At 34.3% G+C, this 23,527-nt stretch overlaps 1 protein-coding gene across 9 annotated transcripts; it reads right to left on the bottom strand.

The window, feature by feature from the left end:
• Positions 1–2,838: 2,838 nt before the first annotated feature.
• Positions 2,839–22,043, bottom strand: LOC141393526 (uncharacterized). 9 transcript variants are annotated; one of them, XM_073966578.1, is made up of 7 exons: positions 21,462–21,989; positions 19,303–19,604; positions 6,093–6,534; positions 5,908–6,003; positions 4,768–5,177; positions 4,291–4,707; positions 2,839–4,228 (listed from the first exon to the last, which is right to left on the bottom strand). In XM_073966578.1, exons 3-7 carry the CDS (start codon positions 6,513–6,515, stop codon positions 3,913–3,915), a joined length of 1,662 nt encoding a protein of 553 aa, XP_073822679.1. In that variant the 5' UTR covers positions 6,516–6,534; positions 19,303–19,604; positions 21,462–21,989; the 3' UTR covers positions 2,839–3,912. The 9 variants fall into 9 exon arrangements, with proteins under 9 accessions (XP_073822679.1, XP_073822680.1, XP_073822682.1 ...); XM_073966579.1 differs by having other exon boundaries at positions 19,303–19,483; XM_073966581.1 differs by having other exon boundaries at positions 19,303–19,486; positions 21,462–21,975.
• Between the last annotated feature and the right edge of the window lie 1,484 nt (positions 22,044–23,527).

The following is a 23,527-nucleotide window of genomic DNA, read 5'->3' as shown; positions in this document are numbered from 1 at the left end:
TTGTCAGCACAACTGAAATGAAATGTTGTTTTATTGGTGTTAACCCAACTAGGCTGTCGATAAATGTGTTATGTTTTTTTCAAACTTGTGAACTCTATTAAATGCAAAAGGCACAATTCGCAAAAAAAAAAACTATTATAAAATGACTGTTTGTTTTACATTGCTGAAATACTCAGGAAATGTCGCCAACATTACTGAGGGGTATTTTGCCACCGTTGAAAAGTGTTTTGATGTTGCCTGGACGGGGAATCGAACCCACGACCTTATGTGTGCAAGCCGGGTGTGCATACCATTGCACCACGGTGCAATTATTTTTTGATGATTAAGAAAATGTACAGGACATGACATCTATTAGAAGAAATTCGAGGGACAAGTCGAATCCATTGGAATTGCCATCTGTACTGTAAGTTGAAGCTCATGTTGGAAAGTTCTGTATAATCTGTAAATTATTTTAGGTATAAGGCGTATTTTCGATTGCCAAAGGATGCCGTAGTATACATTGTGGAAACGTTAAAGGATGACTTCAAAGTAAGTTACAGATCAACATCGATACCCCCATTTTAAAAGTGTGCGCTGCGTTGAGATTTTTTGCGGATGGAAGTTTCCAAAAGTCCATGACGATGATAGAACAATTGTATGGCTCCTTCTACATTGTCGAACGTATTGAAGGAAGTTGTCCACTTGATAGAGAACAAATTGGATCGTTTCGAAGTTGACGGAGGAGGAAAAAAGACAACAAAAATCATTTTATTCAAAAACGAAATTCCCTGGTGTAGTCGACTGTATAGATGGAACCCATGTGCACATTGGATTTGCACTCAATTTATCAATTAATATTTCAAACTGTTGTTTTGTTGTTGTTTTCACTATATTTTTGATATACAAAATTAATTACTCATGCAAATAATCAACAATTGTTAAGAAAATGTTTGTTCCTATCAATTTTACTTCTTGTTTCGTCGAAAATATTCACTGCAACTGAAAATAACTGGTTGCTGAAAAATAGTCGGTTCGTCAATTGAGATTCGCAACTTTAGTTGAATATTGCCATACATAAAGTAATTTTGACAACTGGCAACTCCACTCAACGATAATTGCTATCGATAATAGACCCCCAATAATACAACATTTCTTCTCATTTGTGCTGACAATTGGCAACGCAACTCAAGTTTAGTGGCAATGCATAATCGACCCTAAAGTTTGTTTACAGTTACTTCAACAAATTCAAAAATAAATTGTTATAAAATTAGTTTATGAGTGAAGTTTTTTATCGAATCGAATGAAGATGAAAGGAAGAATTTATCTAATCTTAAAAAAAATATAAAGAATTTGAATCTCTATTGACCTCTACATTCCACGGTGCGCCGCAGTGAAAATTCTCTACAACACTTTCTTTAGTCCCACTTCGATAGGACTTGCCGCTCCCAAGCAAATTCCTGAAAACGTATAATAAACCTAAAAATGTGACCTTTGGCCGCGATTTATTTAAAAATACTTAAATCGATTTTATCTTGTTTTTGGATTTTTCTCATATATAAACATTGTTGTTTCAGGATCCGCAAACACTTCCGAGGTATAAGCACCTTTCATTTAAAGTTAGTTAAGGCGCACCTTCATACATACATATCGTCACCATAAATTCCCGAAGACGTAACCGACATTTAAATCTAAATTAGTTTTTTGGCGTAATCTGATACCTAAAGATAAAATACATGCTCTGGGAAAATTTCAAGCTTCTACGGTCAAAAACAACGACCCTATTCAAGAAATGGCATTTCGAAAAATGGGATAATATTGCAGATTTTGTTGTAATGGAGGATCTCAACACTAAGCACTTCAGTGGGTTTGGTTTCACTACTTATTCCCCTTCGTATATGATCGATAATATCCCATATACTCGCCTTCATAAGATTAATATTCCATATAAAAGTTTTTAATTTTATAACGTTTTTTGCTTCTCCTGTAAAGTTTTGGTTTTGTGGGTTACGTCTTCGGGCATTTATGGTGACGATATGTTCCTATACATATCCCCGAAGGGGGATATGGGACCTACTTTTAATCGCAGAGTCCGAACGGCGTGTTTTACAACACTGGAATACTCAGGAAAAAATATATATAGTAGAACTTCTTTTCCAGCAACGCAGATTGGGTAGGTGACATTGGTGTCATTTATTACCGGGATAGTTGTTAAATTTTTTACTAGCCTGGCTCAGTCTTATTGTTGTTGTATAAATATATTTGCTCTGTTCCAGAATCTGCAAGAAGCTACTACTTTTTACTACGATAACATTTTTTCCTTTATGTTATCGGAAAAAAAGTAAAAATTCGTAGATTATTGCAGTTCTGGAACAGACCAATTGTTTTTACAATTAATGTATTTGTGGATAAAATTTGGCATTGTTTGCTAAGGGGTAACCCTGCGTTTACAAAAGACAGGACAGTTGACTTCATGTATTGATTGTCAAAAACACAAAACTTGCCTCTGTGACGTAGGCGTCCAGACAACTGCAAAAACAGTTGTAAAATTATGAATGAAAATCGTCGATTTCTTTTTGTTTTCCGTTCGTATATTTTGTTTTTGTACATATTCTTTTGTTTTCAACACATTTAAATTATCATCTTACTTCTTTTTCACAAAAATGTCAAAAATTTGTTAACCCTACTGTCTGTGAAAAACTGATAGATGCCCCAAACATAAGAGTGACCAATGAAACAAACATATAGAAGAATAATTTATCTCTGTATCTAAATCGTATAGTTGTATTGTGAAAATTCAGAATCATAAAGATTTGCTTTAACCGGCTTTTCTGTTTCAGAAAAATAAAAACAACAAAATGATTTATATTTTTTTAAATTTTATTTTTAATTTTGTATCACAATAATTTATATCTTTCTTATAATTAAAATTAATGGGAATTGTTGTTTTTTATCGGATTTGTAAATTTGTTTTATCCTACTACATTGCATTATTAGGTTGGGTTTACATTATCATTGATGATATTGTTATCAAAAATGTAATAAAAGTCTTACTAAAATACAATGGGCCTGCTTAAATAAATCTAAAAATAATATTCGTTTTCTGAATGAATAGAGAATAAACTATGTGTAATGATGAGATAAGGAGAAAAGAGAAGAACTAAAACACAAAAGTTATTTTATTCGCAATATTGCATGCTTGCAATAGTACAAAAACTAATATTTTTGTATATTATTATATACTCGCCTAAGTCTAAATTGCAACAATAAATTTTGGGTATGACTCTATCATCGATATTTATTAAATATGTATAAATATGAAAAAAAAATTAATAAGAACTGAAAGCTTCAGAAGTTAAGTAATAATTGCATTATTTGATTTAAAATCTCTTTTCTTGTTGGCGATACTGATAAATGTGATTAATGTGGGTGATTATAGAGATGATGGATGAGTTATATCATTTCTTCATAGTTATTTGGTAATTGTTTTTTTTCTGTTTTGAGAATTGTTTTTGTTGTATACTCTTTTAGCAATAAAAGGAAGATTTGTTCTTTGAAGAATTTCTTATTTTTAGCAAAGGTGGTGGTGGACCTACACTACTACATATAATCTAAACAGAAATAGAGCACATTATTGCAATTGAGCAATATTTTGTATAAACGTGCTTCCAACTTTTTTCAGTTTTGTTTTGTATGGACTAATAATATTAATATAAACTTAAGAATTATATGAGTGTTATATATAAAAATTCTTTAATCAGATTTATAATTAAAAAATTCTCAATGTAACCAACCAAGGTGATATTGTGATGTTTTGGGGAAAATACAAATGACATTCAATTATTAAATTTATACAAAAGAGACACGAAGACGAAAAATGAACTTATCTATGACATCCGATGTCGTCAGTCACAAAGATATTATTTTACCGTATTTTTACGAGGACGAATTGGGGGTATCAGCCGTGCTGACATCTTCACAGATGGTGTGTAATTTTTCCATTTCTGATTTTGTGACAATATTAATGCTGCTTACTTTGGCACGTTGGTAGGCGACTACGGTATTTTCGCCCAAACATTTGATGCATACATAACCAATGAGTACAGCAATTCCAACCGTCATAACACGAATCAAGGGATCGACATACATTTGAATGACCACCCAGGCCGAGGCACCAGCAATACACATGAGTGTTATTAAAATTACCGTTTTTGACCAGTGTTGTATGGTGAAACCTTTCTCCCAATCGAGTCTAATACAAAATAAAGAGAACATTGATTATTTGGAAGGAGAAAAAGCACAAATCGTACTCACTTTTTAGTTTTCTCTATTTCATAGGGAAAACCACACACTTTGCAAGATAATTGAGCTTCAGAGGTACTACAACTTTCGACCAGCCAACGTTTTAGGCATTCATGATGAACTGAGGAGACATCTCCGGTACAACGGCAGGGTTGAATTAGTGGTTCGGGCTTATCGCTGTCATAGCATATCCAACAATCTTTTTTGTTTAGAAATGATTGACCTTCTTCGGGTGAGAGGGTTTTCGTTTCCGCCGACATTGTTGGTATCGACGGATCAATTTGGCGAGATATAAGTTTGCGAGGATTCAAAATCCATAATTGTTCGGGAGCCATGGAATTCCACAAGCAACAGGGAAACCATAAAGCAACACCAATTTCTACAATGCGAAAAACTATGTCGTGCCAGTTTCGAGAATAAACTGGAACTCTGAATGAGCAAAAATAAAATATTAACAAAAGTCCACCACTGATAAATAAAGATATTTACTTTGTTTTCCAAAAATCTCCCAAGGTTTCCGATGTCAAAAAGCCAACGATAACGATTAGCATAATGGCCTGTGATAAAAGACCCAAGCGAGATTGGTGTAATTGCGAAGCATTGACTATGGCCTCACTAGGACCCAAAATCTTTCCCGTTTGGTCATATACAAAACCTCCGCGCAGCTTGAAGAAGACCTCAACGCCATATATGAGAAAGAATACGACGACAATTAGCAGAAGGGCGGCATAACAACCATTGAATATGTGGGCGTATGTTTGACGTTTCGAATTAATGAGCGACGAAAATACTTCCACACCAAAGAGACTATACAGCAGGAAATTAAAGGCGATGAATCCCAGAAAGCTTTTCGATAGAAATTGCGATTTTTCCCAGCGAATATCACGTAAATGGAAAATCTAAAAAACAAGAAACAATTAATTTTCAGATTTTATTGAAGTATATCCTTTATATGCATTTAAATTAGAAGGGCTTAAACTTTAGCAATCCCTTACGAGTTCTGTATAACGTTCAATTAATTATGATTTAGTCATACCTGTTTGGCATCTTGAAATACTACGCTTTTTGTATTTTTTTAATACCAAACAATAGCCAAAATAAATTTGTCAAAAAGAGATTAGATTACAAAAAGGCAGCGAATTTATACAAAATATATGATATGCCTTAGGGAAAAAATATAAATGGTTGCTTTTTGGGTTCAAATGCACTTTGAAGAAATCTTTTGCATGTAGAATGCGCACACACACTGTACACACAAAATTGCATTTCCTTCCTAACAGAAAACGAAAAACAATTGGGAAATACACATATACTAACATGTGAAAAGTTACCAGCGACATCATTGATTGCCAATAAAAATAAAAAATTCAAGAACATATTAATAACAAAAGAAGCCAGTAAGTACAATAGCACTTCGGCAAATACAAAAACAAGTGTCTCATTGATAAAAGGTTTTAGGTAACTTTTTTTTAATTGTGATATCAAAAATTGGCGGTACTTTTAGAAAAATATAAAAAGCAATAAGTACAATAAAAAGATATCGTCACAAAGAGCAGTAGTATATCTTGAGTATAAGATATGCCCCTGTTATTTTGTTGAGTATTTATTAAAATAGCTTCCAGAACTTACCTCAGCCCACATGCAAACAATTAATGAAGCGCAGGACATTAAAAGGGGATAATATGCCGACATTAGTGTCACTGCCCACTGAGGTTGCAAATCCAACTACAAGAAACAAATAAAGAACAACAACACAAAGAAATGACCCATTAATTATGAAACCTTTGAAAAGTAATTCAACAAAATGTACATACCGGTGTTGTAAAATAGGCACCTCTCAAAGACGCGGCCACAAAAACCATGAAATACAACATTTTCTGTGTGGTTATACGACATGCCCTTAATACCGATGGTTGTTTCAACCGTTGATATTCCGCCACAATGCATATGAACAATTGTATAACAGAGACCAATGCCACAAAATAGAATACCCCCGATATGCCGGCATAGTAGGGTAAGTTGAAACCGCTGCACTCATCACCCGCATAGCGAATTTCACACAAGCATGTTCCGTTTAAGCAGTCACCCCTGCCAGAACAAGTGGCCGAATTGAGATCGTCGTGTTTGCTGTTGAATGGTTGTGGTACGCCGTCATTGCTGCTGGACATACCAGCGTTAGTTTGATGCTGCAGTACGCTCGTAGAGCACCTCATTAAGTTGTGAAAGCTTGGTAACATGCTATATGAGAACAATTACCTGAAAGTAAATAAAACACAATAAAAACAATGTTAATTTTGTTATATAAGAATCATAAAGAAAACAATTTTGCATGCAGCATGGCCATGCATAGAAAAACCTATTAAACACTGTGAAAGAAAATAAATACTGAAAGTATGAAACGGAGTTTAAAGACACTTACATTAATATATTATACAGTCGAAATCGCTTATAGCCTCATCGTTTATAACGACATATCGAATGTAACGACGAAATCGAAAAGGCCCTTAAAGCCCACGCAAAACAAATATCGCTTATAACTACATATCGGTTATAGTGACTAATTTCTTGACCAACGTTTTAAGCGATTTCGACTGCGTTATTAAGTATAAAGGAATACGCCAATATTCCATAGAGCTGGCAAACTATCGATATACCCAACATTAGATATTTTATGTTTATAAGCTGCATGTGTTTGTTTAATAAAAACATATAAAATGTATTGTTAAATATGTCATTAGAAAAATTCGGATTTTTTATATTTGTATATACCTTCTTAGATCCATAATATACCGAAAGAAATTGCTTCATCATTCCTGATTAAACGCAATTTTTTAAAAGAAATCCGTCTGGCCTTCGACCAAAATGTTGGTTTGGCATTTCTTCTGGTTTAAAGGAATACAAATGATCTGTTAACAATTCTGGTTTAAAAAATTATATATTTCCTTTTTAATACATATTAATAATTAATAAATAAATAACTCTGCTGGCATTTGGAAGTGCGTATCTCTTCTCATTTCCTCACCTAAGGCGTCACTTCCGAGACACGGACAGGGAAGATAAAAGAAGATTGGTAGTGCATTTCAGAAACAATTTCTATAGCATTATGACGGTTCTTCTTTTAACTTAAAAGCCGATTGTTTACATTTACTTAAGAGTTCAACAAATTTAAACTACTATAGAATATTTTTCTATCTGTTGGTTATATGACACGGTGGTGCAGTGGTAAGCATGCTCACTTTGCACTCTGAAGGACCGAGTTTCGATTCCCAAGCCAGACAACAACATCAAATTATTAAAATGATTAAAATAAATTAGGGGGAAATTCCTGAGTGTTTCAGCTAAGAAATGTAAGTTCTCTAAAAGCGTACATACTTAAAAAATAAAGGAATAAAACAAATATAATAAAAAATAAAAATAACACTGTGCAACACTGAAAATGCAAACAACTTCTAGTGGGCATTTTCTGAAAGTACATATTAAGACTACAATACCCCTAGTTGGGTTTCGTGTTTTTAGATCGGGCTTAGATTTTATGGCCTCATCTATACCGGACTAAAACTACCCTTTTTTTAACTGATTCGTTCATTATCTCAGAAATTAATAAGAATTTTGCTATGCGGTCTTCAGCAATATTGTAGCCCTAAATTATTAGAACTTATATGTCTGACATACGAACTACGAAAAACCGCATATAGGATATCAAAATTGATAAAATATAGGAAAGATTACATAATTTCTGGAATTATGGTCAGTAACTGCCACACTATTGAGAGTTGATCCAAGTAGCCTTTCGCAAAAACTTTCCAAATAATGTCCTTAGGAATTCTTCAGAACATTCTGAAACTGTAAAACACTTATTTCATGTTGTTTAGGCGGTATTTAATATCATACTTTCTACAAAACATATTTCAAACAACGTTCACACAGGCTGTTTATTCTCATATTTGAAATTTCAATGTATTTTTGATATATTTATCAAATTGTCGTTGAATAATATGCTAGAAACAACGCGATAGAGGCATTTTACAACAATGATATTTTCTGAAGAGTTGTGTATTACATTCCAGTGAATAATTTTCCCAAAGATAACATTAAAAAAATTTGACTGTTTTGGAGATATGCTGCGAAATATATACAAATCACGGAAATTTTAGATATATTATAAAATTTGAGGCAATAAATGAGGTTATTCGTGCTCATTATGTCCTCAAATACATTCTTCTTGTTCTTATCTACAAGTTTGCTGCGGATGTCATGGAAAGATTCGTATTAGTTTCAAAGATATAGCCCCGATTTTCTTTAAAAAGTCAATATTTAGCCATGTTTAGATAGGGCCATAAAATCCGAACCCGATCTAACAAAACAAAATCCAAAGAGGGTTTTTGTCTATTGCATCTGTACTTTCATAAAAACCGCATATGAAATTGTTTGCACAAAATTACCTTAAAAATGTTGCACAGTGTAATGATAGAAATTTCAAAAATAAAATTATTTTTTCAATTCTATGAACTATCGCGGGAATGACTTCCAGAAGTGTCGCTAAAATCACTTCCAAGAATGGATGCCTCGTGGTTCATATTTTCAAAAATGGGATCAATTTACGATGACTTCCGCTACTATCGCCTGCGACTGTTTCCATCGCCTAGGCGACACGCATAGCTCATTTCCGCGATAGTTTTTGCTTGCAGGGAAAAAATAACTAAAAAAAGCGTACATTGGTTCGCGTATTTTGAAGAGTGTGTGTGCTTTTTAGAATGTTGAGGTAACACCACACAAAGAACATTTAACGTTTACCCCATTTTTGAATTAGGCGTATTATTCACCTAATTTAAAAACCGTGCATTATTGTATACATTTTTTTTATTGTAAAACAAAGTGACAGCTCCCTAAAGTATGCAATAATTTTGTGCAACAACGAAATTCCTTTCCCCATTTTTTGCTTCTCCCACTTCATTGAGAATAGAGGGAACGAGGGATCGGGAAAATGTGTCTTCATGGGAATATTCAGAATAGGGCTGTATGTGATTGCACATTAAATTTTAGGTGGGAGGTAGCCGAAGTTGTTGAACTCATATACGTATGTATGTATTTCATATTCCAACTTGATTTAATTGTGAAAGAAATATTAAGATGTGCAAAGGTGGGCCCAATGACAATCATTGCTTTTTATAGTTATCGGTCCTATCAGCCACTTTAGTTGGTCAATGCGTGATTTTTTAGAGCTTTGGGTCAATTATGTCAGGAAGAATGGAATTGCTTACTAAATATTATATCGCTTTAAACAGGACCGCAAGGTGTACTTTCTGTAAAACTTTGCGAATGATCTGAATTTATGCGAAAATTTTAAAGTTTTCTGAGGAAGGTACCCAATTTTTTTTCCGATATAGACATTCTTGGAACTTGAAAAAAATTTTACGATGTGCAAAGTTTATGCCAAATCGAAAACTCAATTCGAGCTCATCCGTCATTTAAGCGGATATCGACAGCATTTCGTAGAGCACAGGAAGTATGGACTTGACCCCGAAAACAATTGTGCCGACGGCACAGGACAGCATACTTACATATTGCAAATTTTTCAAAACGATAAGAGACATGTCCTTAATCTGCACTTTCCCTAATATCTTTTAAATTTTCTGAGGAAAGTACCCGAAGGAATGGACCAATATAGCCCATAAACTTGCGTGAAAAGCAAACTCAAACTCTATATAAAATATATTAATGTTGTATCATGAGTTTGCTTCAAAATATGTACGTGAAATCTGTAGGTAAGGTATTGTGGGGATATACCAAATCATTGGCGTATACAAAAAAATTTTAGTAGTCAAACTTCTGATTCAGAGAGAACTCGAAGTATTAACTTACATTAAACTAATTTTGGAAGAAATTTTTGAAAATGTTAAATACTTATATAGTACACTATGGGCCATTATTACATGTGTTCTTTTACTATCTCATGGATTTAAAAATGCAAAATAAACTAATTTGGAGGCATTAAAAATAAAATTTTCACGTTGAAAGTTAATGACTTGAAGCTCCTCCTTGAAATTCAATCATCACTTTTAACTTTAAGTTAACCGGAACGCTATAAATCTGTTAGGTAAATCCAAACTATAACAAAAGAAGACTTATAATAATGGGGGTATATATTTTAATATGTACAGGCAAGATTTTTTGGAGCTTTTGGGCCTTAGCTCAGGATATATGGACTTACTGCGGAAAAAAATGTACCGTTGTAATAGGGACTGTGTAAACAACCTTCTACAAAGAACTTCAAATAGATAGGAGACGAGTGCTTTTTTTCAAATTTTGTGTGGGAGGTACACTAAAGACGGGACCGATATAGTCTATATTCCATCCTAATATATGAATGGACGGAGTAATACGATGTGCAAAGATTGAACCAATCAGATACTCCCTGTGAGAGTTATCTGGCGGATTTTCCATTTTAGTTGATTCCGTGCCGGCTTCTTGGAGTTTTTAGGCTATTAACTCAGGAAGTATGGACTTGCGCCCGAAAACAGTGGTACCGTTGTAAAGAGGGCTGCAAGGACAACATGCTGAAAAACGATCCGAGAGGAACTCTTAAATTTCACTTTTTCCGAATTTTGTGTGGGAGGTACCCGAAGGTATGGACCGATATAGTCCATATTCGAAACCGATCTATATCTGGAAGGAATAATAGCGGTATTCACTCATGTTGGTAAAGTGGCATTGTAGATCTTGTACATCTTGTTAATATTGTAGATCTACAAGTGTTTACAATACCACAACAACAAAATACATGAAAGTTTAATTTACCACAGGGTTGTTAATTTACTCGACCTAAAAGTATTGTAAACATTCCCTTGTACTTTTACAAGGGTGTAGAACAGCTGATTGTTGTGCTGTCACTTTGTTGTGAGTTTTATTTTATGTCGGAGTTTTGTTTTTTTGGTAGAAAAATGGGAAAAATAAAAAGAATAAAAGAATGGAGACCAAGAAAAAAACAATTTTTTGTGAAAAAAGAGTAATAAAACTGAAACTAAAAGATAGACCTACGACGACGTTAAGATGCTTTGATTTGTTTACGATATTCACAAAAAAGACATTCACACTTCGTTGTAAAAAACCCTGGTACATATAGTACATTAACAAGAGTTGTAAATCTACCACATTGAGTGAATACCGCTAATATGATGTGGCAAGTATAGACCAAATCGATGTTCCCTTCCAGAGTTATCGTTCACACCATTTAACGGACCATTTTTAAACTACTGTGGGGGAGGTAGCCGAAGGAGTGGATCGATATGGCTCATCTTCGAGCATGAACTACGTTTGGGCAAAATATTACGAATTACTAAATGTGGTTCGAATCGGTTGATCCGTACGAGTGTTATGGTGTGCACCAGCCAGCCAGACAGACGGACTGGCTAAATCGACTCCAAACTGTCTGATACTAATTTCGTCCAAACATAATTCGATATTTCGATGTGGCACATTTTTGGTCGTACCAAAGTGTGTATACCCTCGTTAGCCTAAACGCTGATGGTATAATTATATTGCCATGCAGTCCATGATTTAAGAAATGTTTAAAAAAACTTATCTGCAAATTCATGTGAAAAGAATATTGCTAGCCAGACTACATTCGGAAAAGAGATAAATTGTGCCATAATTATTACCAATCGAATATAAAACCGTTTGAATCCATTTGAGGTAACTATCATCTATTCTCCGATTGGTGTAACTATCATCTACTGTCCCATCTTTTTTTTTAATAACGAATAAAGTGACGACAATAACAAAACATCTGGAATAATAAGCAATAATATTTCAAACACCACCCTAATCTACATACGTACATACGCTAAATTATCATTCATCGATGAGTAAACTATAAACAGAAGGTTCATCTACACAACACATTGTACTGTAGAAAAATTAAGTACGCCATGCATGACAATTAATATTGATAAAACACTATACGCTTTACAATATTCTCAATTTCATTCTTTATACATACATATGTACATATTGGACGCACACACACTCATTGGAAGTTTTACTTGTTATATGTGTACAATGACCATTTATTCCAGCTTCTACAACAAGTGGGGATTGACCTCATGTTACTAAATGATTCACTAAAAAAAAAATAATAATAATAATAAAAACCAAGAAGTAGACTGTAATTAAGTTGGCCTGACTTCCGACATGTCATTTTCTTTGCAAATGTCTGCAAATTTTATTCGTGTTGTTTTTCATAACGCTGTAATACTTTATAACTGCAAGGCTATGTATTTCAAAACGGCACAGTTACGAATTTTTAACGCAGTAAAAAATCATTTTTAGTGTGCAACTGAAATATTTTGACGAAATTGCAGTTTGTTGGTACGTTTCGGAAGTCAGCCTTGCTTAGTTAGGTTAAGGTTTATAATTAATCTTTTACATTGTAATGTGTGCTTTTTAAGTTGTTCATTAGTTCCACCTGCCATGGGGTATTTATTTACAATAATTAATGTACATATGTATGTACCATGTACGTATACTGTATAATTATAAACAAAAAAGGAGATAACTCAATAGGAAATTTAAAAATATAATTAATAAAAAAAATGACAATTCTCTCGACATACATTGTGTACTATAAGTATCAATGAACAAAGAAGAGACGTATAAGGGAATCTTTATATCTTTTTAATGCCTAGAAGAATAATAATTTTTGATAGGAATCGTATTTCTGTTTCTCTAAGACGATTCGAATTCAAACTCCTGTTGTCCTAAAATATTTTGGTTTGATTGAAAACTGGCTGGGCATTAAAAATTTAAAATAAATTGAAAACAAAAATTAATCATATATTTTTGAAAAAAAAAAAACAGAAGTTTGATAGTATTTCGAATAAATTTGAATTCTATTCGTCTTAGTGAAATAGGAAATAAAATCAAATTCGTTCGAATTACTACCAAACTCCTGCTTTTCTTCAAAATGTTTGTTTGGTGGAAAAAATTAATCAAATATTTTTTCAAAAACATAATTTTGGCCATAGTGAAATAGACATTTAAATTATTGTTTCTCCTTAACTAAAGTGTACTGTACAGCATGTTGTCTACTTTTGTGACTATACTACAGCAAAAACTGTCCCTAAATGTGGTATCGTGACCCACTGACTTCACAATAGCGTCGAAACAAATTTCAGAATAGTAGTTTGGAAACAAACTCCTAAGAGATCACTTTCCCGAATATCTGCCAGCACGATCAAATGACTGATTGCAAACATACTTAAATCTAACTACTTTCCTTCACGGCATAGAAGTAATGAATAAAAACAGTAACGTCAACTAAATCATCGAATTAACACCGTTGTATGTTCATAGAGATGGAGATTAAGTCATACGTATTTACTTAATTAACGTAAACAAATAATTTCCGTCGACGAAACAAAAGTACAATTTAAACAAATAAATAAAAAATATTCTGGAATAATATGAAAGCAAATAATCCACATTACCTCATTTTTAAATCTGTCGTGGTTAGGCTATGTCAAAGGTTTTTGGTTTCGTTTTTTGTTATCGCTTTTTTGTGGAAACATTAATTATACAAGAAATTTTAAATATTTTCGTGGGCAATGTTCAACTTTATTTTGCATTCTCAGTTTCACGAGAATTTTCTGCAAATTCTTTCGCTTTGTAATTTAACATTATTAATTTATCTCTATTAAGTTAGCAAACAAATAAACAACAACAGAAAATGACAATTCGTTAATTTTTCCAAACAGGCTCTGTGAATCTGAGTGATCTCTTTTTGCATTCACATGACTTAGTTAATATATTTTATAAACTTGAAAAGGTTTAATTTATTTACTTAAATTCATTTTTCTTTTTTTAAAACAAACTAAAAACGTTGATAAGATAGCAGATAATTTCACACACTCCCTCCATACATTCATATGTGGCCATACAGTTAGTAGTAAATTTTTAATCATTGGGACACGAATTGACCACAATATAATAATTAGCACATTCACAAATATTTTATTTTTACTCTTCTTACTTTTGGTTTCGAAAATTTCACAATTCCATTTATTGAAAATAGAAATTTCCGCTATTACATTAAACACATTTTAGCTTGGAAAAAATATATGTATGTTTATTGGCGAAAATTGTTTTGTCGTTTTATTTGCGTTGATATGCTGCCTTTGAATTGCTCGAGAAGACTAGCATTGCTCGCTGCTGAGTTTAGTACAAACGTGACGAATGGCCATGGGTGTTTGTCGAGAACTCAGTACTATCAACAAATCTATTCAAATTGATTCTCTTAAAATGTTGGCAGAAATACTCTTAATACGACGAAGACGACATCGTAGCTAGCCCCGCATGTCGGACAATGAACGCTCAAAAAATCGTTCACCTCCTTTTTGCGGTGCATAAATGGATGTCACTTTTATGTATGATAATAATACGAGTATATAAATGATCTAAGCAAACAAACTTTATTTTAGATGTGTGTTTTGTTTGTCTTAGTAATAAATAAACAATTGCATAGTAATAAGAAAATATATTGTCTGGGAAGTAAAAGACTAATTTGTATTCATGTAATCTTGGTAAGGACCATGTAAAATGCAATTAGAATTAGATCCTGCTGACGGATCATAGAATCATGGATAAGGTAGAAGTAAGCACTTCAACGTAAAATTCAAGGGAAGAAGGAGAGGAGAACATCAACATCAACATCAGCCACACCATACACACCATCTAACCCACATAAAGCAAAGGCATCGAAGAGAGCCACTTTAAAAAAATAACGATCCTATTCTAGAAATGTCATTTCGGAAAATGGGGTAATTTTCAGATATTGTTGTAATGAAAGATTCCAAAGCAAGCGCGATTTTGGTTTCATTACTCACTACCATTCGTATAAGATTGATAATACCCAAAATGCGCGCGCGTTGTTTACGGCTTTTGGCATTTCAGGTGACGGTACGTAGGTTAGGTTAGGTTAGAGGATGTGCAGCCACTAAATGTGACTGCGCCACTCGGAGACTTTACGGTCCATTGTGATCATCCTTTAGAAAAGTGGAGAGAGATAAAAATAGATAAGAGAGATAGAATAGAAATAATAGAATAAATAGATAAATAGGAATAAAAAAGAATTAAAAGAACTAAGAAACAGATAAGAAAACAAGGTAGGCAGAATAATCGAAAAAACAAAGCGTTACGCGTTTAGGTTGCGCTGTCCCAGCCACTTTAGATTTTTAACGATGTTGCAGATTACAGTAGGTTCCACAGTTGAGTAGAAGGTTAGAGACGGCGGAAAACGAACACCCACTAGTCTGTGTCGTCTACGAGCCAGGGCTGGACAACGACACAGGAGGTGTTCGATCGACTCCGACTCCTCCTCATCCTCACAGAGTCTGCAGTAGTCATTAACATCCCTATCCCATTTAATGGTAAAGGCCCTAACATAGCAGTGTCCAGTGATGACTCCCGTCGTTACCTTCACTTCCGCTTTGCTCAGGTTCAACAACGAATTCGTTCTTTTGGCTGACAGAGACGGCCATATGGATCTTGCCACAATGCACCTAGGTTCATTGTGCCACAATTCACTGGCTCTTTCGTCAGAGAACGCTTCGACTTTTTGGAAAAAGTGACAGATGGGTGGTTTGATAGAGTCAGTGATAGTTAGATCAGCGGACTGTGATCCTCGTCTAGCTAATTCACCCAACATAGCCGAAAGCCGTTAGTTAGCGCATCCAGAGCTGCTCTACACTTGAGGACGACGTCGGATTTGAAGTTGCAGGATTTGATGGCTTTAAGAGCCGCTTGACTATCCACATAGATAGTCACCGGTTCAAAGATTTCTGCATCCAGATTTTTAATCAATTCCGCCGTCTTCCAAATCGCGAAGATTTCAGCCTGGAACACACTACAGTTGCTGTCTAGCCTGTATGTGCGTTCAAGTGATAGACTTTCACAGTAGACACCGGCACCGGTACCTTCCTCCATCTTGGAGCCGTCTGTATATATAGCCAGACCGCCCAGAGGGGGGTTACTGCGGTTCCAGTCGTCTCTACTAGGTATAATGACTTCTATATCGTCAAATCTGAAGACTGGTGATATATAGTCACTTATTTTGCCACAATGGTTCACAAAAATACCTGATTCATTTAGGATACACCCATGCCCATAGGTACGACCCCGCCAAAGACCCTGTTCATGAAGCCGCAGGGCACTCCTGGTTGTCTGACACTTAATGCTGATACTCAGTGGTCTTAAGTTCAGCATTGCGTTCAGTGCAGCCTGTGGCGTGCTCCTTGTAGCTCCAGTAATAAGAGTTGCGGCGGCTCTTTGTACCTTATCGAGCTTAGTGGATGTTGACTTTTGACGCAATGAGTGCCACCAAACGAGAGAACCATAGGATAGGATGGGTCTAACCACTGTATTATACAGCCAGTGTATAATCGAAGGAGTTAGTCCCCAGCTTTTCCCAATGGAAGTCTTACATGAATAAAGTGCAATCATTCCCTTCTTCGCCCGCTCCTCAGCATTCCTATTCCATCGCAATTGACAGTCAAGGATTGTGCCAAGGTACTTTGCTTCGGGGGAGAGTTGGAGCTGCACCCCATCCAGTGTTGGTGGAACAAAGGCGCCGAGCTTACGCTTTCTTGTGAACATTACCAGTTCCGTCTTCGTTGGGTTAACCCCAAGGCCATTAGCCTTGGCCCAGCGTGATAGAGTCGATAGTGCTCCTTGCATAAGCTCCGAAATGGTTGACGGAAATTTACCGGAAATCAGCAGTACCACGTCATCAGCATAAGCAACAACTTTGATACCTTGATTGTCCAGCTCCATCAAAATATTGTTTATAACAAGGAGCCACAGTAATGGCGAGAGCACACCTCCTTGAGGGGTGCCCTTACATAGTCACTGTTTTCCTTATTTTTACCTCCCCAATGCTAGAATTTATAATTCTGCTTTGAAGCATATTATTAATCCAGCACGTTAGGGGTTCAGGTGCATTAACTTTCTTCAGTGAGAGATTGATGGACTCAAGTTTTACATTGTTAAAAGCTCCTTCTATGTCTAGAAAGGCAGCCAAGGTAAAGTTTGAGTCTTCCATGTTTTTCTCAATGAAGCCGACCACCTCATGCTGTGAGTTGCTTATAGAGACGGTGTCTACCCGACTCCTTATCTCCAGGTCGATCAGTCTTTCGAGTGTCTTAAGGAGAAAGGATGATAAACTTATGGGTCTGTAGTCTTTAGGTGCAGAGTGACTAGGTTTTCCCGCTTTGGGAATGTAAGTTACCTTTACCTCCTTCCACAGCCCCGGTATAAAAGAGAAAGTCAAGCACGCCCTAAAAATCTCCTCCAGGATTTGGTATAAGGTCGGTGATGCAAATTGTAGCATCGCCGGCGTTATGCCATCCGGCCCCGGAGACTTGTAAGGCTTAAAAGTGCTGACCGCCCACTTAATTCTACTTCTGTTGACCACCCTGTCAATGAGTACCAAATCCAAAGGCTCCTGAACTCGGAAGTCGTCACGCTCATTGTTGACAGTATCCTCATCCGGTACGTATAAATGTTATATTGCTTCAGATATTGAAGAAAAGAACGTACAGTGAGTCAATTAAGTATTTTGCCTATTTAGAAAATTGAAAAATAAAAATTCAATAAATTCTTTTAAAACCATCGAGTTAGAGGTCAAAAGTGGAATATTTGTATGTAGTATGTTTGTTGATAGTTTAAGAACCAATATATGTAAGAACAGCTGCAAAAGGCTTAATGGTCTTCTAGATATTGACAAAAATCTATAAAAACACAAACTATTTAAACGCAAACATGTTTTCACTGTTATTTTCTACAGTTTTCCTACATTAATTTCTTCGGCAATATGTTACATTCATTTTGGTCAATACCGACATTAATCCCTAAGAATATCAGTGAAAAATGTTTCCCCTCTAAGTTCAAGTCGTATCAAATTCGTTAAAAATAAATAAAAACTAAGAATAATCGTAAATAAACAGTTTGGAACTATGAAAATCAATAACAGAGGCAAACAAATATTTAAAAAAAAATCTCGGAGATCCTTCCTCGTCGCTTTCAAAAGTTAATCGGGTCTAAAATATTGATCTCGGAACGAATGTCTTGGATAAAGTGTCCACAAGGTTCCAAAATCCAGAAATCCAGAGAATGGTTACGTAGCAAGAAAAAAAAAAGAAAATTATTGGACCCGATTAATTTTTGGAACCGACCAGGGAGGATATTCGCGATTTTTTAAATATTTTTTTTGCCTCTGTATGTTCATGTTTGACAGTTAAAGATGATAAGAACAAGTTGATGATATTAACTCAAAAGATTTTCCATGAATGTGGAAACTGACAACTACATTTTAAATAATTAATTAATAATTAAAAGATTGAGATATATTGACAAAAGATTCGACTTCTTTCTACAAGATTCGAAGCAACATCTATCGTTAATGTATTTTGTTGACTGAGAATATTGGTTTCGAATGAATTACGAACTGTGCCCGATATACACCAACATGAACTTAGTTAAACGTATCGAGTTACAATTATAAAAGTCCACAGAACTTAATACTAAAACTACACAAAACCGCCAATGTTTCATTCACTAAAACCAACCATCGACAAACCAAAGAGTGGCCAATGTGTGTAGTTTTAAAATGGATCTTCCCTCTTATCTTTTCCCCCTATATCTTGCAGGAAACTTCAAAGATTTTTCTTTTGTTGTTTCTATATCTCAGAAAATTCCATTTAATGTTACTATCATGTACTTGTACTTACATTTAAATTTTGATATCGAACTCCCAAATACGAAAAATCAATGTGTGCTAAGTGCGAATGTCTACAATTAACTAACTGCTGACCTTTGAATAAACACAAAATATTTCCAACGTTTATTCCCTAATGTATTTTAATTAATTACTATAGACTATAAATATATTATTAATTAAAAACAACAACAACAACGAAACATGCATAAAAATTACATTTCAACTACAAGCATTTTTTGGTAAATTATACTCACAAAGTATTCTTTGGAGGCAAATGAATAAACATGTGCACACCTCTTTTCGTATTTTTGTGGATTGTATCCCAAAAATAAAATATTTATCACCAAAACACGTACATTATTGTAGGTGGTTGTTCCATTACACAAAATATTGCTAGTTTTGAATTTCTTTCTAATAACGTTTATTGTTTGCAAACTGCTGGAAGAAGACTGCGTTTGTTAATACACGCCCACCAAATGTAGTCTTATCGGAAATAATTAATATATGAAGGAGATGACATTTACTACAGACATTTGTATGATGAGTGTCTATTTTGCTATGTACGGATAAAAGAAACCTTACGATTACATTTGTGCAAAACATTGGCAAAAGAAAATGCTAATATTCAATGTATGGCAGTGGGAGTTAGATTTTTCCGATTAGAACCAAATTAATGTAATTAAAGAAAAGTAGCAATATGATAAAAGAAAACAAAAAACAAATCATAAAATGAAAAATGATTTCAAACATTAACCCCCAGTTTTTGTAAACATTTTTATTCTTCTCACACGAATTGTCAAATTTTGTAGATCGATTTACTCGCTTTAGCGCAAATGTAGAGCGTTGATTTTTAAATGAGGAATCCTTAATGATATATGGAACGGGTATACGAAAAATTAGATGTGTATGTCATCTGGGGGCTGAGCTATGAATGCCTAAATTATTACGAATATAGACGAACGAACAAAAATAAGTTACAAAAACTGGGGGTAAGTTTTCCTAAAAACATTCGGGTCGGGTTGAATAATTTTAAATTTGTTCCAGAACTGCAATAATCTACTAATTTTTACTATTTTTTCGATATCATAAAGAAAAACAGGCATAGGCTTCCTGGCAGTATTGAAAGCTAGGTTTTAAAACTTAGTTTTCAGACAGTTGTATGTATACCAAAATGAGTGGACACTGAGTGGATACATAATTTGGTTTCATCAATTTCAGCTGTAACATTTGAGATATGTAATTGTGTCTAGATGTAAAACATTCAGTCATGGATGAGTGAGTGGAAAAAAATTGGGATTCCAGATTATTTTAAAGTTCAGAAGCTAATATCTCTCGAAGTATGGGTTTCCATCATATATACATACTTATGGTAAACTCATGGTCAGTTAATATTGCAGAAACTGTTCGTACTACAGCGAACCGTGAATATTGGTTCAAATGATGCGAATGAGAAAATGTTTAATTACCTACGATTTTTTTATCATTTCTATAAATACATATACCTATATGTAATTTCTTAGATGTCTCCTGAAGTTTTAGTATGTCGCCATATCATCTTGACTTGCCTAGAAGTGAAGAAGTCACTTTACTCTGATGATTCTACTTAAGATGCTTTGCATTCACATAGTTCTTTGCCTTCTGCTTAAATACAAATAACTGTAGCGATCTGGAATTGATTGTGGTAACTTGGAATTATTACTCATATCTTCTATGTATAATAAGCCCATAGAATAACAAGATACCTAACTTTCCCAAAAACACTAAAGTGCACAGTGCACCTGATACATTCATTTACCCACTTCATATCTGCTGCTTCTAGTCATGTTAAACCAGCAAAATGCAAACACACATTTATATCGAAAATGTAACCACACATATGAATGAGTGATGTGTGCGATTGTTAAAATTACTTTGAACGAACCCCCAAGTAAGTGCCTGAGTACATTTCGGTGCATGTGTACCGGAGAATTAAAAAATATATTGGTTGTTGTTTGTTGCTTTGTTTGGGACTTTTTTATCTTTGTGTTAAATGTGACTGCGTCGTTAAACAATGATATATGAACAATTTTAGCAATAAAATGGACATAGAATGTTGGATTTATAAAATAAAAAAGGAAGACTTAAGGATTCAATTGATTATGGCAATTTTTGTCACTGGAAAAAGAAAATCAATAAATATCAACCAAGATTTAAGTAATAACAACAAAATTTATGACTAATTTGGTCCATATTTAGAGTCAAATGTATGTATTTTTTGGTTTTCGTTTCACAGTGAGAAAATGATAAGATACATGATATCAAATATTTAGAACAAGGCCACTACATGCAGTATAGATTTGATGCACCCGACGGTGTCTGCATTATTTATAAGTGTTTAATTTTTTTCGTGAAATAAAAACTGAATTATAATTACCTTTTTGGAAACAGTTTATAAATAATAAAGAAAGCAAGCCACTAATAACATAAGAAGGTAGGATGGAAAAGAAACTCAATCGATGGACGACGTATAGTATGTATTTCTTATTGGCCAATACAAGTTTTCACCATTTAGGCCATCAAGCTGGCGAGCAAACATTTGTATTGTACATTTGTCTTTTTAATTTGGTATCAAAGCAAACAAAAAACACAATAATTATTGCACACAAATTTCACGAATTATGTATTTGTTTGGCAGGCTTTCGTCGTTTAGTTTTTAGTATATATACGTCTACACTTCACTCAAGAAATTCTTTGTTTTTCTTTTTCCAAAGTTACGAACGATTTATATTTTGATAATTATCCACTATACGTTAATTTCTTTTAAAGAAGCACATTTATATTATTCTGCGATTTGTTTTAAACATTTTTATAAGATAGATTTTGTATTTTATAACAAATAAATATTTCTCTAGTGTTGGTGGTAGTACAACGACTAATTTTTTAGGTAGAAAGATGGATCTATAGATCGAAAATCGTTTGCAGATATAACAATCGATTAGACGACGATTCGATTACTGTGTGTATAATTATCGTTCGTTTTAGTTGTCATCTTTTGTTTGCATACAAGAAAAAACTTTAATTTTGATTTTTGTGGTTTAAAGGAGAATGAATTGTTTTAATTCAAATTTTAATCATTTTGATATTGTGTTATAGTGAAAAATAACATAAAAATAAGAAAAAAAAAAAACAAAAGTTAAATATCTTTACACAAATGACGAAGTTTTCTTTCTGACTTGTACAAAAATGTGGAATGTGGATTTGTAACGTGTAATTTAAGTTGAAATTTGCATATATAATTGTATATTCCTGCGACATAAACATATTTTTATGTAAGTATATTAATTATCTAATTATATTATCTAAAGATATAATTAAATGGGTAACTCATAGCGTCACAGAGTTATGAATTCGATTTTTTTTCCAAGGTATACTTCCGTTCAGTCATATATTTCCTGCGTATTTTTGCAACGTGAAACTTATACATAATAGCTGTTGAACTATGTTCGTCATGTCGTTCAGACTCAGCGATAAGGTCCTTAGAGTTGAGCTTGAATAGAAAGAAATTCTTGGTTTTTTATACCCTCAGCCTTTAGGCTAGAAATAATGGTTTTAGACCCCAAGTATGTTTGGACGAAATGTGTTTCAGACAATTTGGAGCTGATTTAGCAATGTCCGTCCGTCTGTCTGTCTGGCTGGTGCGCACGATAACTCTCGAACGGATGAACCGATTCGGTTAAAATTTTGGCTTTCGTAATACTTTGTACAAACTTAGTTTAAGTTCGAAGATGAGCTATATCTGTCCACTCTTTACGGTACCTCCCCCACAAAAGTTCCAAAATGTGCGGAAAATTTGTGGGCACGATAACTCTTGAAGGGAGTAACCGATTTGATCGTGAAATTTCTACCAGACTTAGATGTGGTTCTAATATGGACTCAATCGGCCCACTCCTTCGTGTACCTCCCGCACAAAATTTCGGACAAGTTTAGTTTAGGACCTGCTCTCGAATCGCTTTGATTTTTGTTGCAACAACTTGTATTCACTTCCCCCCATACGACGGTACAAGTTTCATCAGGGGCATGTCCATACTTCCCGAGAAAATGGCCGGAAAGGTGCAAAAAGCCCCTATGACACCTTGTGTAGTGGTAGGAGCGCAAGATAACTCTCGAATGGATCTGTCGATTCGGTCCAAAATTTGGCCTTCGTAATATTTTATCAAAACATAGTTTAAATTCGAAGATGGGCTATATCGGTCCACTCCTTCAGGTACCTCCCCCACAAAACTTCAGAAATGTTCGGAAAAATTTTGCCCGCGATAACTCTTCAAGGGAGTGACCGATGTAATCCACCCTTTGCACATCCTAATATATCTACCAGATATAGATCAGGTTCGAATATGGACTATATTTGTCTACGATTTGCATTCGCTACCTCCATTACGACGGTAAAAGTTTTTTCAGGGGCAAGACCATATTTCTTGGGAAAATAGCCCGAAAGGTGTA

Source organism: Musca autumnalis, unplaced genomic scaffold (assembly GCF_047663935.1).
Source record: "Musca autumnalis isolate F117 unplaced genomic scaffold, ASM4766393v1 scaffold_2, whole genome shotgun sequence".
NCBI classification, from domain to species: Eukaryota; Metazoa; Arthropoda; class Insecta; order Diptera; family Muscidae; genus Musca; species Musca autumnalis.
Note: the sequence above shows the minus strand (reverse complement) of the source record. Positions and strands in the feature narration are given on the sequence as shown.

Bases quoted from the DNA above. Each gene is read 5' to 3' on its own strand.
- LOC141393526 (XM_073966575.1), bottom strand. From the start codon at position 6,515: ATGTTACCAAGCTTTCACAACTTAATGAGGTGCTCTACGAGCGTACTG. The intron at 5,178-5,907 runs GTAAGTTCTGGA...CTTGTTTTTTAG, and splicing joins TTGTTTGCATGTGGGCTGAG to ATTTTCCATTTACGTGATAT. The intron at 4,229-4,290 runs GTGAGTACGATT...ATTTTGTATTAG, and splicing joins GAAATAGAGAAAACTAAAAA to ACTCGATTGGGAGAAAGGTT.